Source organism: Thalassophryne amazonica, chromosome 4, assembly GCF_902500255.1.
Source record: "Thalassophryne amazonica chromosome 4, fThaAma1.1, whole genome shotgun sequence".
Taxonomy (NCBI): domain Eukaryota; kingdom Metazoa; phylum Chordata; class Actinopteri; order Batrachoidiformes; family Batrachoididae; genus Thalassophryne; species Thalassophryne amazonica.
Genome location: NC_047106.1, coordinates 108169047 through 108183554, shown reverse-complemented (window position 1 = coordinate 108183554; position 14508 = coordinate 108169047). Strand labels below are relative to the sequence as shown.

Here is a 14508-nt window from a genome sequence, read left to right as displayed (position 1 = left end):
TGATTTGCAACCAAATAATATCTGCAAGCGTGAAGGGGAACATTTACAGTAGTGACTGTAGTGATGCCAGCTGTATTGTATGGCTTTGAGATGGTGGCACTAACTAAAAGACAGGAAGAAGAGCTGGAGGTGGCAGAGCTAAAGATGTGATTTTCTTTGGGAGTGATGAGAATAGACAGGATTAGGAATGAACATATCAGAGGGGACAGCTCAGGTAAGATGGTTTGGAGACAAAGTTAAAGAAGCGAGATTGAGATGGTTTGGACAAGTGCAGAGGAGGGACCCAGGGTACATAGGAAGAAGGCTAAGGATGTATAGATAAAGATAAAGATAAGGCAAAGATATAAGGATTCTGAAGATGGAGCCACCAGGCAGAAGGCGTAGAGGGAGACCAAAGAGGAGTTTTATGGATTTGATCAGTGAGGACATGTAGGCGGTTGGTGTGACAGAAGAAGATGCAGAGGACAGGCAAAGAAATAGTTGATCCACTTCTGGTGACCCCTAATGGGAGCAGCCAAAAGAAGAAGAAGAAACAAAGTCGTAAACAATTTGTTTACAACATGAAAATTAACAAACAAACGACCACATTTTGTTCCTGAAGGGGAGATCTAGCTACAACATGGAGAACTGAGGGAGGAGATACAACATTTCTAAATTAGCTATTAAAAACTCATTAAATCAGCTCATTTACAAGCTCATTTGTTTAAATTTCACAAAACAACCAAGTTCTGTGCACACTAATTACTTCTTCCAAACAAAACAATCAGAACTGAAATCCATTGAAAACTGAGGGAGGAGAACATTCCTGAATTTGTCATCCAAAACTCTTTAAATCAGTTTAATAACAAGCTCGTTTATGGAACTTTCACAAAATTACCATGTTTTGTGCAGTTAATAGTTCTCCCAAAGAAAACAATCAAAATCGCAATTTTTTGAAAACTGAGGGAAGTGATACAACCTTTTTGAATTGTGGACAGATGGATGGACAGACAGACAGACAGACAGACAGACAGACGGTGGATGCCTCATGACAGCAACAGCTCATCTGGCCTAGATCCTCATCCCCACTGTCACTTCATTACATTTCAGTGGGTCACTCTTGTAGAAACAACTACTAAAATTATCTAGTCATGACATCCAAAGCAACCATTTTTCTTGATCTGTTTACATCTGTTCTCACACATCAGAACATGTTCCCTCTTGTTTTGTTTTTTTCCCTCAACCTCAACACTGAACAAATCACTGGAAATAAAGGCCTACAATGCTAAAAGAGTCATCAGGAGACGATATATCCCGCTGGACCCCACAAATTAGCAATAGAAAGAGTCAACGGGTCGCCCAAGTACATCCTTATCCTACATATGAACAATTTTTGGTCAACTGGTTCTTGAGACAAACAAAAATGGATGGACAGGCAGACAGAGGAATAGGAGGACGGATGGACAGACAGACATGCTGATGACTATATCTCCTGTGTTTCATACTCGGGGACAAAACGGGCTCCTTCTCAGTGTCAAAACTAAGTGTAAATAATTGCAAAATGTGGCTCTTGGTGACGCTGGACTATAGAGCCATAGCAACACTGCTCACCTCACTTAAAAATTTGAAGTTAGTGGAACAATATTTTTGAGTTATATGTGCAGGCACATGCAGCTGATTACAGTGTTCTCTTTGCTGCCTTCAGGAGTGGGGTGATGAGGGTGGGGGCGGGAGTGGAGGCATGGAGGCGTGAAATTTAAGAGGTGACAGGTACTGTATATTTTGCAGGCTTGGGAAAAAAATTGGCAAAGCGTGAGAGTTGAAGAGCACGCTGTGCTGCTCCCAGGTGTAATGCCTCTGCAATGATCTTCTTGACACCACAGATAAAAGACACATATAATGTCAGCGCAGAGGAAATGTCAGCCTGAGATACAATATGAACAGAACCTGTTCAACTACCATCAGACAAGATCACAAGAGTTCCCTCTTTTTCTCTCTGTCTGGACTGGGAAGCCTCTTTTTTCACTGCTGTCATGCACTCGTAGCACTCCTGCAGTCTTTAGGTTTGTGCCACTGTCATCTTCAGAGCCCACACCCCCCACAGTTACCACCCACTAAGATCATCTGAAACAAACAGACCTGTGTAATTTAAATGGATTTTTATTCTGAATTTATGCAACGGACTAACACAAAATAGCCTTGATAAAGCTGAAAAAAACCCTTCTTTAAAAAAAAAGTTCTGAAAAATAATAAACCTTTAAATGTGCATGCATATTATGAATGCCCTAACAACTACATGAGTGGTTTTGATTTGTTTATTCGGCAATTAATGCATACAAACACGCAACATGCAAATATGACATTAAAAACCAGGATAACATATGAGAGCATAAACGCTTATTTCTAATGTGGTCCTTGGTGGAATGATCCGTGTGGTTTCTGGGAAACCTTTATGATGCCTAATGTGCATTCAAAACATGGACATTAAAGTTATACTCTTTTTTTCGGCACCTGACCATAGCAGTGTCTCTATGTGCGGATTGTGGCTGCTCACTGCTCCTAGTGGTTGGATTGTGTCTAACTGTAATTTGGATAAGTGAAAAGGACAAATTTTGTTGTATCCACATATATCATTGTCATGACAATCCCTTTGTGTCGAGGACGATGGTCTCTCGTTCCATTCCTGGATGGGATGGTGGATGCGGAGATGACAGGACAAACAGTATCTTGACACGCACTGTTTCTTAGAGACACTGCACGTGGTTAATCTGGGAAGCTTCTGCCGGTCAAGATCTTGCTCTTTCTCTTCCTCTCCTCTGTGGTGTGCATTCTCGCTTTTTTGAAGACTTCCACTCCGCTGTGATTCATTACTCGCCCGCTGACTCGGTCCCGTGCTTGTTCTTCCCAAGAATTCCAGTCAATAGAGCAGCTCTTGATTTGTGCTTCAGGAGGTCCTTGTAGTATTTCTTCTGCCATCCTCTGGACCCTTTTCCTTCGCTCAGCTGGGAGTAGAAGATCTGATTGGGAAGTTGGCTGATATCATCCTAATAATGTGACCCACTCACTGAAGCTGTTGCTTGATGATGACACACTCTATGCTCTTGAGCTTGGCTTCAGCCAGGATGCTGTTGTTGGTACGGTAGTCTTAGCACCTGATGTGGAGGATATGAGACACACAAGTTCTCTACTGCATTTTACCCCTACAGGCAATCCCCTCCTTGATCTGTTACTCAGGGGTGAAGGATTCGATTTTGACACCATGTATCCATGTATATAAATTGACAATGAAGGTCCTTCTTCTTTTCTGTCGTTGAAATTTCACATTTTTCTTTTGGAAAATGCTCTGCTCCACTCCACACTGGAAAAAAGGAAACGTGATTGAAATATTTACATTGGTTGCACATGATCAGAATGTGTACAAATAATATTTTTTAAGTCTCTCAATTAGAAAAATAAAAACATTGTTGCATGAACACATTCTGATCATGTGCAATTGATGTACATATTTAAATCATGTACCATATTTTTGGAAATATAAGTCACACAAGGACCTTCCAAACTAGTAAAAAACACGACTTATATTCCAATTTGTTTTCACATCCAACAGACTTTTAGTTTCTTTTCATTATACCATGAAGCTATACAATTGATGATGCAACAGATCAAGGTTGCACTTTCCACAGCTTCTCCAGTGACTCAGTTTTTGAGAACTGTCTACTTTAGACAGGTTTACCATACAGTACATCTCTGTTTGTTTCTTAATAATTCATGTGAATGATGTCCAAGACATATTCAGTGATTGGAAATACAGTGCATCGCTTTTTCCACATTTTGTTATGTTGCAGCCTTATTTCAAAATGGAGTAAATTAATTTTTTGCCTCAAAATTCGGCTCACAACACAACATAATAAGGACATGAAAAAAGTGTTGTGAATTTTTTATTTTTTTTATTAAAAGTAAAAATCTAAGAAATCACATAATGTACCCTTTGCTGAATACTTTGTTGATGAACCTTTGGCATATTCAAGTCTTCTTGAGTATGATACCACACGCTTGGTGCATCTATCTTTGGGCAGTTTGGTCCATTCTTCTTTGCAGCACCTCTCAAGCTCCATCAGGTTGGATGGGGAGCGTCGGTGCACAGCCGTTTTCAGATCTCTCCAGAGATGTTCAATCGGATTCAGGTTTGGGCTCTGGCTGGGCCATTCAAGGACATTCACAGAGTTGTCCCAGTTTAGATGGGCAGCCAGCTTTAGCAAGGGTCCTGGTGGATCCACTTTGCTCACTGGGACCGTCAAAGCAACAGAAATGTTTCTATACCCTTCCCCAGATTTGTGCCTTGAGACAATCCTGTCTCAGAGGTCTACAGACAGTTCCTCTGAATTCATGCTTGGTTTGTGCTCTGACATGCACTGTCAACTGTGGGACCTATTTTGAAGATACAGGTTGTTGGAATACCTGCTGGGCATTGCTGCCTGACGCACCTCCACCAGTGCACTCTATGCAAGTGTGCTCCCCCATACACCTATGGGCAGGAACGGGTCATCAGCTGGGGACCACCAGTCACTGATGTTTCGCTCCTTTAACCCCAGTACATCTCTTGGTGGCGGAGCAATGGCAGGTGTCTTCACCCCCTGCTGATGCCCTAGGTGTTCTGCCCCCACCCCTATCTCTCCTCCTTAGCCATAGCCAGAAGCTGCCCTTCTCCACCTCCTCTGCTAGCTCCTTGATGGCTTTGCAGCTCCCTGTCCCTGTGCAGCCAATGTCTCGCAACAGACGAACTGTTGAGGAGCCCACAAAGCCCCTACACCCCACCTCAACAGGGCATGTAATGGCTTTCCAGCCAGCCTCCTGACACTCCGCCGCCAGGTCAGCGTACTTGGAACGCTTACGTTCATTAGCAGCCTCCATCCCCTGTTCCCACAGTTAGTTCTACCAGCAGAATGGTCTTGTGTGGGATTGACCACAAGATCAAATCTGGCCAGAGCGATGTTTCCACTATCTCCCTGGGAAACTGGAGCTGCCTCCCCAGATCAACCCTCATAGTCCACTCACCACCGGGTGAGAGGAATCTTGATACTCTCTGGTGGGTGAGTTTGGGGTTCTCCCCAGCTCTTACAAATGTATGTATCTTATATGTAGACAGGTGTATGCCTTTCCAAATCATGTCCAATAAACTGAATTTAACCCAGATGGACTCCAGTTAAGCTGTAGAAACATCTCATGGATGATCAGCTTTGAGCTTTGTGGCAAAGGTTGCATACATGTGATTTCTTTTTTTTTTTTTTTTAAATAATTTCCAAAAATTTCAAAAAAGGTTTTTCATATTGTCATTGTGGGGTATTGTGTGTTAAAGTTTGAGGGGGAAAAAAAGGAATTTCATCCATTTTGGAATAAGGCTGTAACATAACAAAATGTGGAAAAAGTGAAGTGCTGTGAATATTTTCTGGATGCACCGTATTAACGATCCTCTGATTTGTCTAAAGAAAATTGTGTCTGAAAGCCATGATTTACTTGTGTTACTGCAATTGTTAGGGTTTTCATAGGAAAGGGATTAAATACTTATAACCTCTTATCAGTATTTTTATTTTTAACAATTTTTTTAAAAGATTTTTTTCCCTATTTCACTTCATTACTTCATTAATTTTTCTGGAGGTCCATTACATTACATACATTACATAAAATCCCAGTAAAAATCTATTTAAACTGCAGGTTGTAATTAACGTAAAATAAATAAATAAATCAGAGGAAACACCAAGGGGTATGAATACTTTAAAGACATTACATTTCTCCTTTCTGTTGAATGTTACTAATCAGATAAACAGTCCTTCCAAGGTGAGCAGATTAATGTATTGTTACAATTTAATCCAGCAAAATATACTTTCAATTTATTTCAATTTTCAATTTATTTTCATTTATATAGCGCCAAATCACAACAGAGTTGCCTCAAAGCGCTTCACACAGGTAAGGTCTAATCTTACCAACCCCCAGAGCAACAGTGGTAAGGAAAAACTCCCTCTGAGGAAGAAACCTCAAGCAGACCAGACTCAAAGGGGTGACCCTCTGCTGGGGCCATGCTACAAACATAAATTACAGAACAATTCACAGAACAATTCACAGACAAATATACAAGAAATGCTATTGGCGCACAGGACAGGAGGATCGCCAACACGAATACAACTCCCATCTCTGAATGGAGCTGCACCTTAAACAGAGAGAAAAAACAGAATCAGGCATCAGAAAGACAAGAAATACTGTATAATTTGTCAGCATTAAACAACAAGAAAAACAGAGAAATACTAAGGTGATCGCCAGGCTAGATCACTTTGAGCCTCTTTTACAGGCACACTGTAACCATAAACTTGTTGAGATATAACACAGAGGAGGAGCTCAACGTGACAATGCAAATGTCCCAATCAGTTGCACCAACCGTTAATTAGACTTTATCCTGCCACTACAAAGTCTAGTATGTAATGTCTGACTGAGTCCATGTGTGATTGGCAGAGGTCAATGACACGGGATGCACAGTGAGTGAGACGGTGTGTTGATGATGTTTCCATCATCATCCAAGAGGGATGAAAAAGGGCCACTTACACAAAAATGCCAATGAAAATGTCGACATCAGGCATTTCAACAGAAGCAGTCGTTTTATGCCGACAAAATTTAGCCTCTGTCAACATAGCCAAAGTCTGACATTGCCCCTACCACACCACCAATAAAGAAGTGAGTGAACTCCTCCCTTCCTATATATTGCAGTGCAGACATCATTTATCAAGAAATTCTCCTTGACTGATCACACAATATAAAGTGTTGTTAAAAGTTGTCAAACTGACATCTCACTAATGCTTGTTGCGTCACGCTCTGTGTGTCTGTGTGTGTATGAAAGAGAGGCGGCTGTGTCAGTTTTACGTGCAGGCATAAGTGTGATGAAAAAGAATCTTTGTCATTCTGTAATGTGAACCATCTTGTGGTTTTGTGTTATGGGTTGACTCAGGCTCAGCCTCTATGCAGCATGTGAAATTGCGCCAGTGATGACTCACGCAGTGCTTACATCGATGCAGTTGGGGATGGGGTGGGGTATTAGTGTTGCTGAAACTGTTTGAGTGATCTCTTCTTTGGGCATTCTGTGATATATTCATGATTTTTCTGGGACGTATTTTTTTGTAATATGTATCATAGCGGGGATGGTGGCCAAGTGGTTAGTGCACTTGGTTTCAGTGTGGAAGGTTCCGCGTTCAATCCCCACCCCTGCCACATTTCTCCATGGAATGTGGTGTTGCATCAGGAAGGGCATCCGACGTAAAACCTGTGCCAGATCAAAATGCAAGTCGACCTCGGATTTGCTGTGGTGACCTCAAGTGCAAACAAGGGATCAGCCGGAGGAACTTACATTTTTTTATGTCTTTACAAGACTGTGGTAGGATTACGTAACATTACATTTTGTTCCCTGAAAAAATTATCTAAAATTATAGCCAAAAGTGCAGGAAATTGACTGCATTTATACATGACTTTTATGGTAAAAGTGCTTTTACAGCAATGCCTCACATTCACCCTTCTCTCTCTCTCTCTCTCTCTCTCTCTCACACACACACACACACACACACACACACACACACACACACACACACACACACACACACACACACACACACACACACACACACACACACACACACACACACTGAGTCAGGCGCCTTCAGCTTAACTACACACCTGGAGCAACTTGATGTTTGATTCTCCCATAGGATTGATTTTTCCATACCTTATGAACTTCCCCATTTAAAGGACTTGTATATAGTATCATAGCCAGGTTTTGAATATCAAAACATTCAGAACAATCTCAGCTTTCTGAATATTTTCTTCAAATCTTGTGTGAAAATACACCTTTCTTCATTTTGGATAAACTGCTTTTGAAGTTAGCAATGGGTTTTCCAAACTCTTTGGGTCACAAAAGTAGTGTAATATGTACACCTTTTAGATCAGTTTCTATTAAATGCTCAAAAAGAAAATATATAATCTAACATATTGAGTGATAATGATGTCAGTCACTGTATATTATCACATTTTTGATCACATTCATGATTTAGATAAAATGACATGAAGTAACAAATAGCACATTACATAACCTGCTTCATTCATTCACTCATTTCTTCATCCATTTATTCCATTTACAGTATTTTACTTTTTTTTCTGGAGCCCACAAATAACTAATGGAGAGGGACTTGTGATCATTTTGAAATGGTAGGACGAATATATAGCCACTTTTGCCGTGCACCGCACATCTGGAGCAAATATTCACAGCTTGCTCATTTGGAGCTGTCTGGGTGTTACACAGGAAGATATTATTAAAAGAAAAGCACTTACCAAGTGAACGGATGCCTTCTTAAAAAAAAGAAAACAAGGAGAGAAAAGTATCTATAGGTCTTTCAACCAAAGAACATCTGGTCAAACAACCACACTTTAACTTCTTGAATATGTATCATCTCCCCATGCTGTAAAAGGGCTGTTGAGACATTCTCTACTTACTTTTCACTTTCTGACTACTGCCTTTTTAAATTTATTTATTTATTTAATTATTCAGTGTTTAAAGCTCCAAGGAGAGACTTCAATATTCAGGAACATCTGTCCATTAGGGCCATCACTGAGATCATTACAGAACTTCATGGAACGGTAAAAGCAATTTCTGCAGCATTGTTTATTCATGTTCTGCCTCGTGCACACCTTATACCGAGACCAAATGGACTACTACCAGTGGGTGAGTTTGCGTCTAAACACCGGCAATCTCCTGCTGTGTACACATGTAGATTCCAGTCCAGACACTGTCTGGAGTTCATACGAGTAAAGAGCTTCAGGCAGGAGATGATTAACAATGAATGACTATCTCAGACCGATTAGTAAAACAGCTCCATGTTTACACCTTATTTTTCCCACTCGCTATTTTATTCCTTCCCACAACTTCCCCATATGTGCAACTGTATTTTATTTTCTCCCAAGGCTCCTCTCATAAGCATACCTAACAGCATCTTATCATCATTGCACTTGTAGTTTATTGATTTTAGTGCTAATTACCCACAAGCTGCTACAAATGTTGGTATGTGGACCTTATGAGGCAAATATTCAAATCAGAATTCAAACCCCCACAATGCCTCCCACTGCAGCAGCAGTCCACCTCTGTAACAGGCAGCACCAGTCACTGCGGTTCATGCTTCCATGAGCTTTAATCTCCATAATATAGCCTAATTCCCCCTCTCTCTGTTATTATTCAAGACATTATCTGAAAAAAATGAGTTTCTTTCACAAAAAATGTTAAGTTGCCAGTGTGCAGGGGGAAAAAACGTGCCACAAAAACCAATTTCACTTTGAAAAACATGTTTGAATCATAATCTCCTTCAATGTGAAAATCAATGCGGGTCACAGACAGCATATTAATTCATCAATAAACCAGCTGGTGGCTTTAGAGAGTACTATTATACCTTTCTGTAGAAAGGTATAATTTCAGATATAGAACTGAATAATTTAAATTGACGAGACCCCAAATGGTGTGTGCCTGGTGACAAAACATGGGATGATGAGAAAGATGTTACTATATTGATGACGTCACTGAAAAAAATGCTGTATAAATTCATTTAAAGGTTGTGTACTCACCAGTAAAGATATGGTTTGTCCTTGTCAACGTTAATGTTATTCAAGGGATCCATTCGGAACCAGGTGTTGAATGTAAACCCGTTCTGATAAGGCCACTTGGCAATAGGAGGTAAAGCAATGGCCTAGGAACACAAAGCAAAGACAACAAAACAAGCCATCATTTTCAAAAACCTTCCCTTGCACTAGCAGCTATACAGGTATCTTACAATGAAGGAAAACCTACGATTTAATTTTAAATTTAAATTAAAGTGTTAAAAATTACTGACCGCCTTATTTTTTACTGGTCAGTCATATTCATTCAGAAATGTAAGAAATGTCTAGAATATCACACTTTGGGCTCAACACAAGTGTTATTTGCACTCAGCAAAGTTATGGTTTTCATGCCCAGTGGCCCTGTCATTTAAATTTCAAGTACCATTGTGCTGTGCTGTATGCACCATATGTTGATTTAAAAAAAATACTGTGGTCAGGCAAAAATGCTTATATGCTGGTATTGTGCAGAAGCATAAAGTGATTGTGCTAGAGACCAAAATAAAAAAAAACAAAAACATGGTCTGAAGTAAAGTGAAGTGTAGTTATGGTATTTAAATAACATAAACCCAGATGCACTTTACATTAGCAGGTATCATTAGCAGCATTATTTTACATTAGATCTAGTCTAATCTAATTAGCAGGTACGTGACACACAAACTGGCTTCACACACAGGGAAACTGAATTAAGAAACTATCACAAACAAAGTAAAAGTCAACACTTATTGTTAAAGTACCAAAGTGCACCCTACTGCTTCACCTCAGGGAGCTTTGGTGGTGTCTGTCCACTGGCGCAGTCTGATAGGCTTTAACACATTTGATAACTGACCAGAAAACCTCACTGACTTTGCATTAACTGAGTGCTATGCTCATGGCATGCTTCAGTTTCAAAGAGAGCAAAATATGACACACCGATTGTTTATTTTCATCCAAAATACACCTATGACTAATGAAGATAAAAACCAAACCTCTCTGGCCAATGCCAGAATTTGCACTCACATGATCCGCCACATAAATAGAAAAATGTACTGCACACATCCAAAATGGACTGTGCAGGTAGCCTGCTTATTATAGCTGTCAAGATATGGCAGCAAAGCCTGTAATTATGTCTTGATATACTCTTTAAAAATCAGATAATCATGCATAAGGCTGGTGTGCAGAATCAGAAAGTAATTGTGCTAGAAACCAACAAAAATATGGTCTCAGGTAATTATGGAATGCATAATCATGCATCTGTAATAGTTACTACAGAACACACCTTTTATTTAAAAGTATATGGCCTTTGGGTTTTTAAAGATTTAACTCATAAAAAAATTCTCTGGCACCATATCATTTAATTTTTTAGCCTTTAAGTAAGTGTAGCCCAGTGGGAAATTAGGGTTATGGAGGAAGATTAGGAAACGCGGGAATCTTTTCCTGTTGATGTAAATAGTGTATTTGCATTAAAGTAGAATCATTCATTGTGTTAATCATGTTTCTGCATTGGTGATGATGTCTGATTGAAATATTGTGATCAGGAGGTGAAGTATGAGATGAGTTGCACGTGTACCAGCTGGGGGATGGATTGGCTGATTGGAGGATGTGTGGCGAGGAGTGATTGGTGGAGAGTACGAGTGGGGCGGGGTTTTGGTGCTTGGCGCCAACAGAAGAGCAGGGGCGCAGAAGTCGGAGGGATGGCCGGACTTCCTCATTCACTTGTGAGGACTGAGAGGACTCTCTCTTTCATGAGACTGAGCCAGGCAAGAACTCGCCTAAGGAGGACAGGCGCGTTTTCGATGCTGGCCAGAGAACTCTTACCCCGGACATGAACTCGACACTGTCAGCCATTTGGTAGGCGAACAGATGGAGGAGACACTGAGCTACTGCAGCTGATAGGGGTATGATCTATGGACGGTGAGACGTGAGAGACTGATGACTTTGATCGGGGAGGGGGATGCCTCCGGAGCAGCTGGAGGCGCAGGTGGACCTGGAGCTGGAGAGACATGTCGGACACGGGTTGATGAGAGATACAGCTGATTCCAAGACATCTATTAGGTAGTCTGTTTCCACGCACTGGCTGTGGCTGTGTTAACCATTCTATACAGTGATTGTGTGTTCTGTGCCATGGGTTCCTGCAATGCTGGGGCTCGTTGTGATGTGTACTCGTATCGCATGGTTGCCGGAGGAGTTTCAATGCACTCAAAGTGGACAATTGGTGGTTTCGGCATGGCAGGCCAGTTACTGGTCTGTGTTGCAATTAATTTTTCCGCCTTTCATCTGTGAAGGCGTGAGTACTGTGCCGGACTGGGTGAATGTGTGTGTGTGTGTGTGTGTGTGTGTGTGTGTGTGTGTGTGTGTGTGTGTGTGTGTGTGTGTGTGTGTGTGTGTGTGTGTGTGTGTGTGTGTGTGTGTGTGTGTGTGTGCGTGGGCCCGGGTGTGTTTTGTTCAAGGGTAGTTGGAAATGTTGATGGGTTTGATTTTAAGAGGTGGGAACAATTGATGAAGTGTGGGAAAGTGAAGGTTGATTTTATTGTTGTGATTTGTTTGTGTTTTAGCAAACGGTGGGATTATTTGTGGGTCTGGGGAATTGTGTTTATTTTTGTGTTATGAAATTAAATAAAATGAGTTTATATGTTGCCAACAAGATTGCTCCTCTCTGAGTCATTGCACACATAACAGGACTGCATTCCACACCACACGTTGGGGAGGGTCTAATACCCTTTATTGGACATTGGACCCAAAGCACCCACTCATTCTGAATTATGAGTATTATAGAGTGGTGGTAAGGGTGCTACATAGGGGACTCATAATATGACACTGGCAATACGATCAAAATTTGCATTGTCTGGAAAAAACTTATGTATAATTAAACTGAAGGGAAAAAATTCAAACGAACAGACGGACTTGAACTACTTACCGTAGTGACCCATACAGTATGTGATAGCAACCATAGCAACATCACCACAGATCATGTGGGGGCTTCCCGAAATTTGCGCAAGGGATGGTCGGAAGTACACAGCAACAGCCAATCAGACAGGCACAATGATGTCACCTGGCTGCTCGTTCAAACAATCAAGAAATTGAGTCCACATAGATCACCACATCATCTTCAATGTCAAGGTCAGTGAACCTTCCCCCACCAACAGAGGCACCCAAGACACTGGAGTTTAGGACCCTACCCAAGACGTAGTCCATGCAAGCACTGAACAGAGTAGGAACTGGACCATACGGCACTCGGTGCTTGTGTATAGGCTGGTTATTAAGTCCAGCAAATTAATGGGGATCCCACAATTTCTCAAGCTTTTCGCCAGAGCAGCCTGATCAACTGAATAGAACAATTTGCAAAAATCAATATAGGCCACAAAGAAATCTTGCCAATATTCATGTTAATGTTCAGTGAGTACTTACAAAGCTAGGAGCCAGAGTGACACTGTATAAGTTAAGTCAGATGTGAAAGTGGCAATAACAGACACACAAAGAAAGCATTAAAAGATGGTTCGTCATAAACTATGCCTACACTCTGGCTGTGTGAGGGCAACAAACACCAAACAATTATACCTTAGTCCAAGCACCTTTGATTAATGTTTTAAAAAGCACTATGTACCATAACTATGGATGTCAAAATAACACATTAATTTAATTAATTTAGATTAATTAATTACAGCACCTATAATGCGTTAGTTTTATTAACTGCAATTAATCATAGTTTGTTCCTTTTTGCTTTGATGTCACTTACTTGTTCTGCAAATAAAGAATGAGAGAACTGGTTTGGATATAAGTGCCTTTAGACACTTTTTTTTTGCACAGATTAAATAACTGCACCATACCAGAAGTATATACTGGTATAGTGACTTGCAAGCACTATATACGAGTTGATACGTGTTCAGATACGTGTTGGTTTACGTGTTAGCATCAGAATTTTGGCTCTCTGTTGGGACTGTTTACACAGAGACTGCTACCTGCTGCTTTGGACTTGAATTAACAGTCTTTTTCAAGACTTTTTTACTTTTTTACCTTTTTACTTTTTTTTACTTTTTTACTGTGCTCCAACGCCTAAGGAAGACCTCTAACGGTCAAAACATCACGACGGAGCACTTTTATCAGTTAACTTTCATCAGCGTTGGCAAGCTAACTAGCTTGCTAACGCTTTCGTTTTTATTTATTTATTTTATTTATTTATTTTTTTTTCTCTTTTAGCACTGTTGTCGTGCGTTATCTGTGCTGCTCCACAGCGTGTTTAGTTGATTTTTATTTTATTTTAGCACCGTTGTCGTGCGTTGCCTGTGCTGCTTCATGGCCTGTTTGGTGCCTTGATTGGGGCACTCCTTCTGCTGAATCACCTTTAAATTATTTACACATTATTCACTTTGTGTGTTTTTAGGAATCTGCTAGGTTGCGTAGCTACTAGCTCTTAGCCGATTTAGCATGGCGGCTTCTCCTGTCTCTCCCGTACTTTTCTGCTCTGGGTGTGAAATGTTTAGTTATTCCTCGGCCTCCTTTAGCAGTAACGGTACTTGTAATAAGTGCAGCTTATTCGTAGCTTTGGAGGCCAGGCTGGGCGAATTGGAGACTCGGCTCCGCACCGTGGAAAATTCTACAGCTAGCCAGGCCCCTGTAGTCGGTGCGGACCAAGGTAGCTTAGCCGCCGCTAGTTCCCCCCTGGCAGATCCCGGGCAGTCGGGAAAGCAGGCTGACTGGGTGACTGTGAGGAGGAAGCGTAGCCCTAAACAGAAGCCCCGTGTACACCGTCAGCCCGTTCACATCTCTAACCGTTTTTCCCCACTCGGCGACACACTCGCCGAGGATCAAACTCTGGTTATTGGCGACTCTGTTTTGAGAAATGTGAAGTTAGCGACACCAGCAACCATTGTCAAT

The 14508-nt window shown here is 41.1% G+C and overlaps 1 protein-coding gene across 1 annotated transcript in view; it reads right to left on the bottom strand.

Moving 5' to 3' along the window:
- nbeab (neurobeachin b) overlaps positions 1-14508 on the bottom strand; it is a 1103372-nt gene that overhangs the window by 732847 nt on the left and 356017 nt on the right. The window contains exon 5 of the mRNA XM_034168398.1: positions 9625-9746. Coding sequence (XP_034024289.1) covers positions 9625-9746 — 122 coding nt within the window. The remainder of the gene's footprint in view (positions 1-9624; positions 9747-14508) is intronic.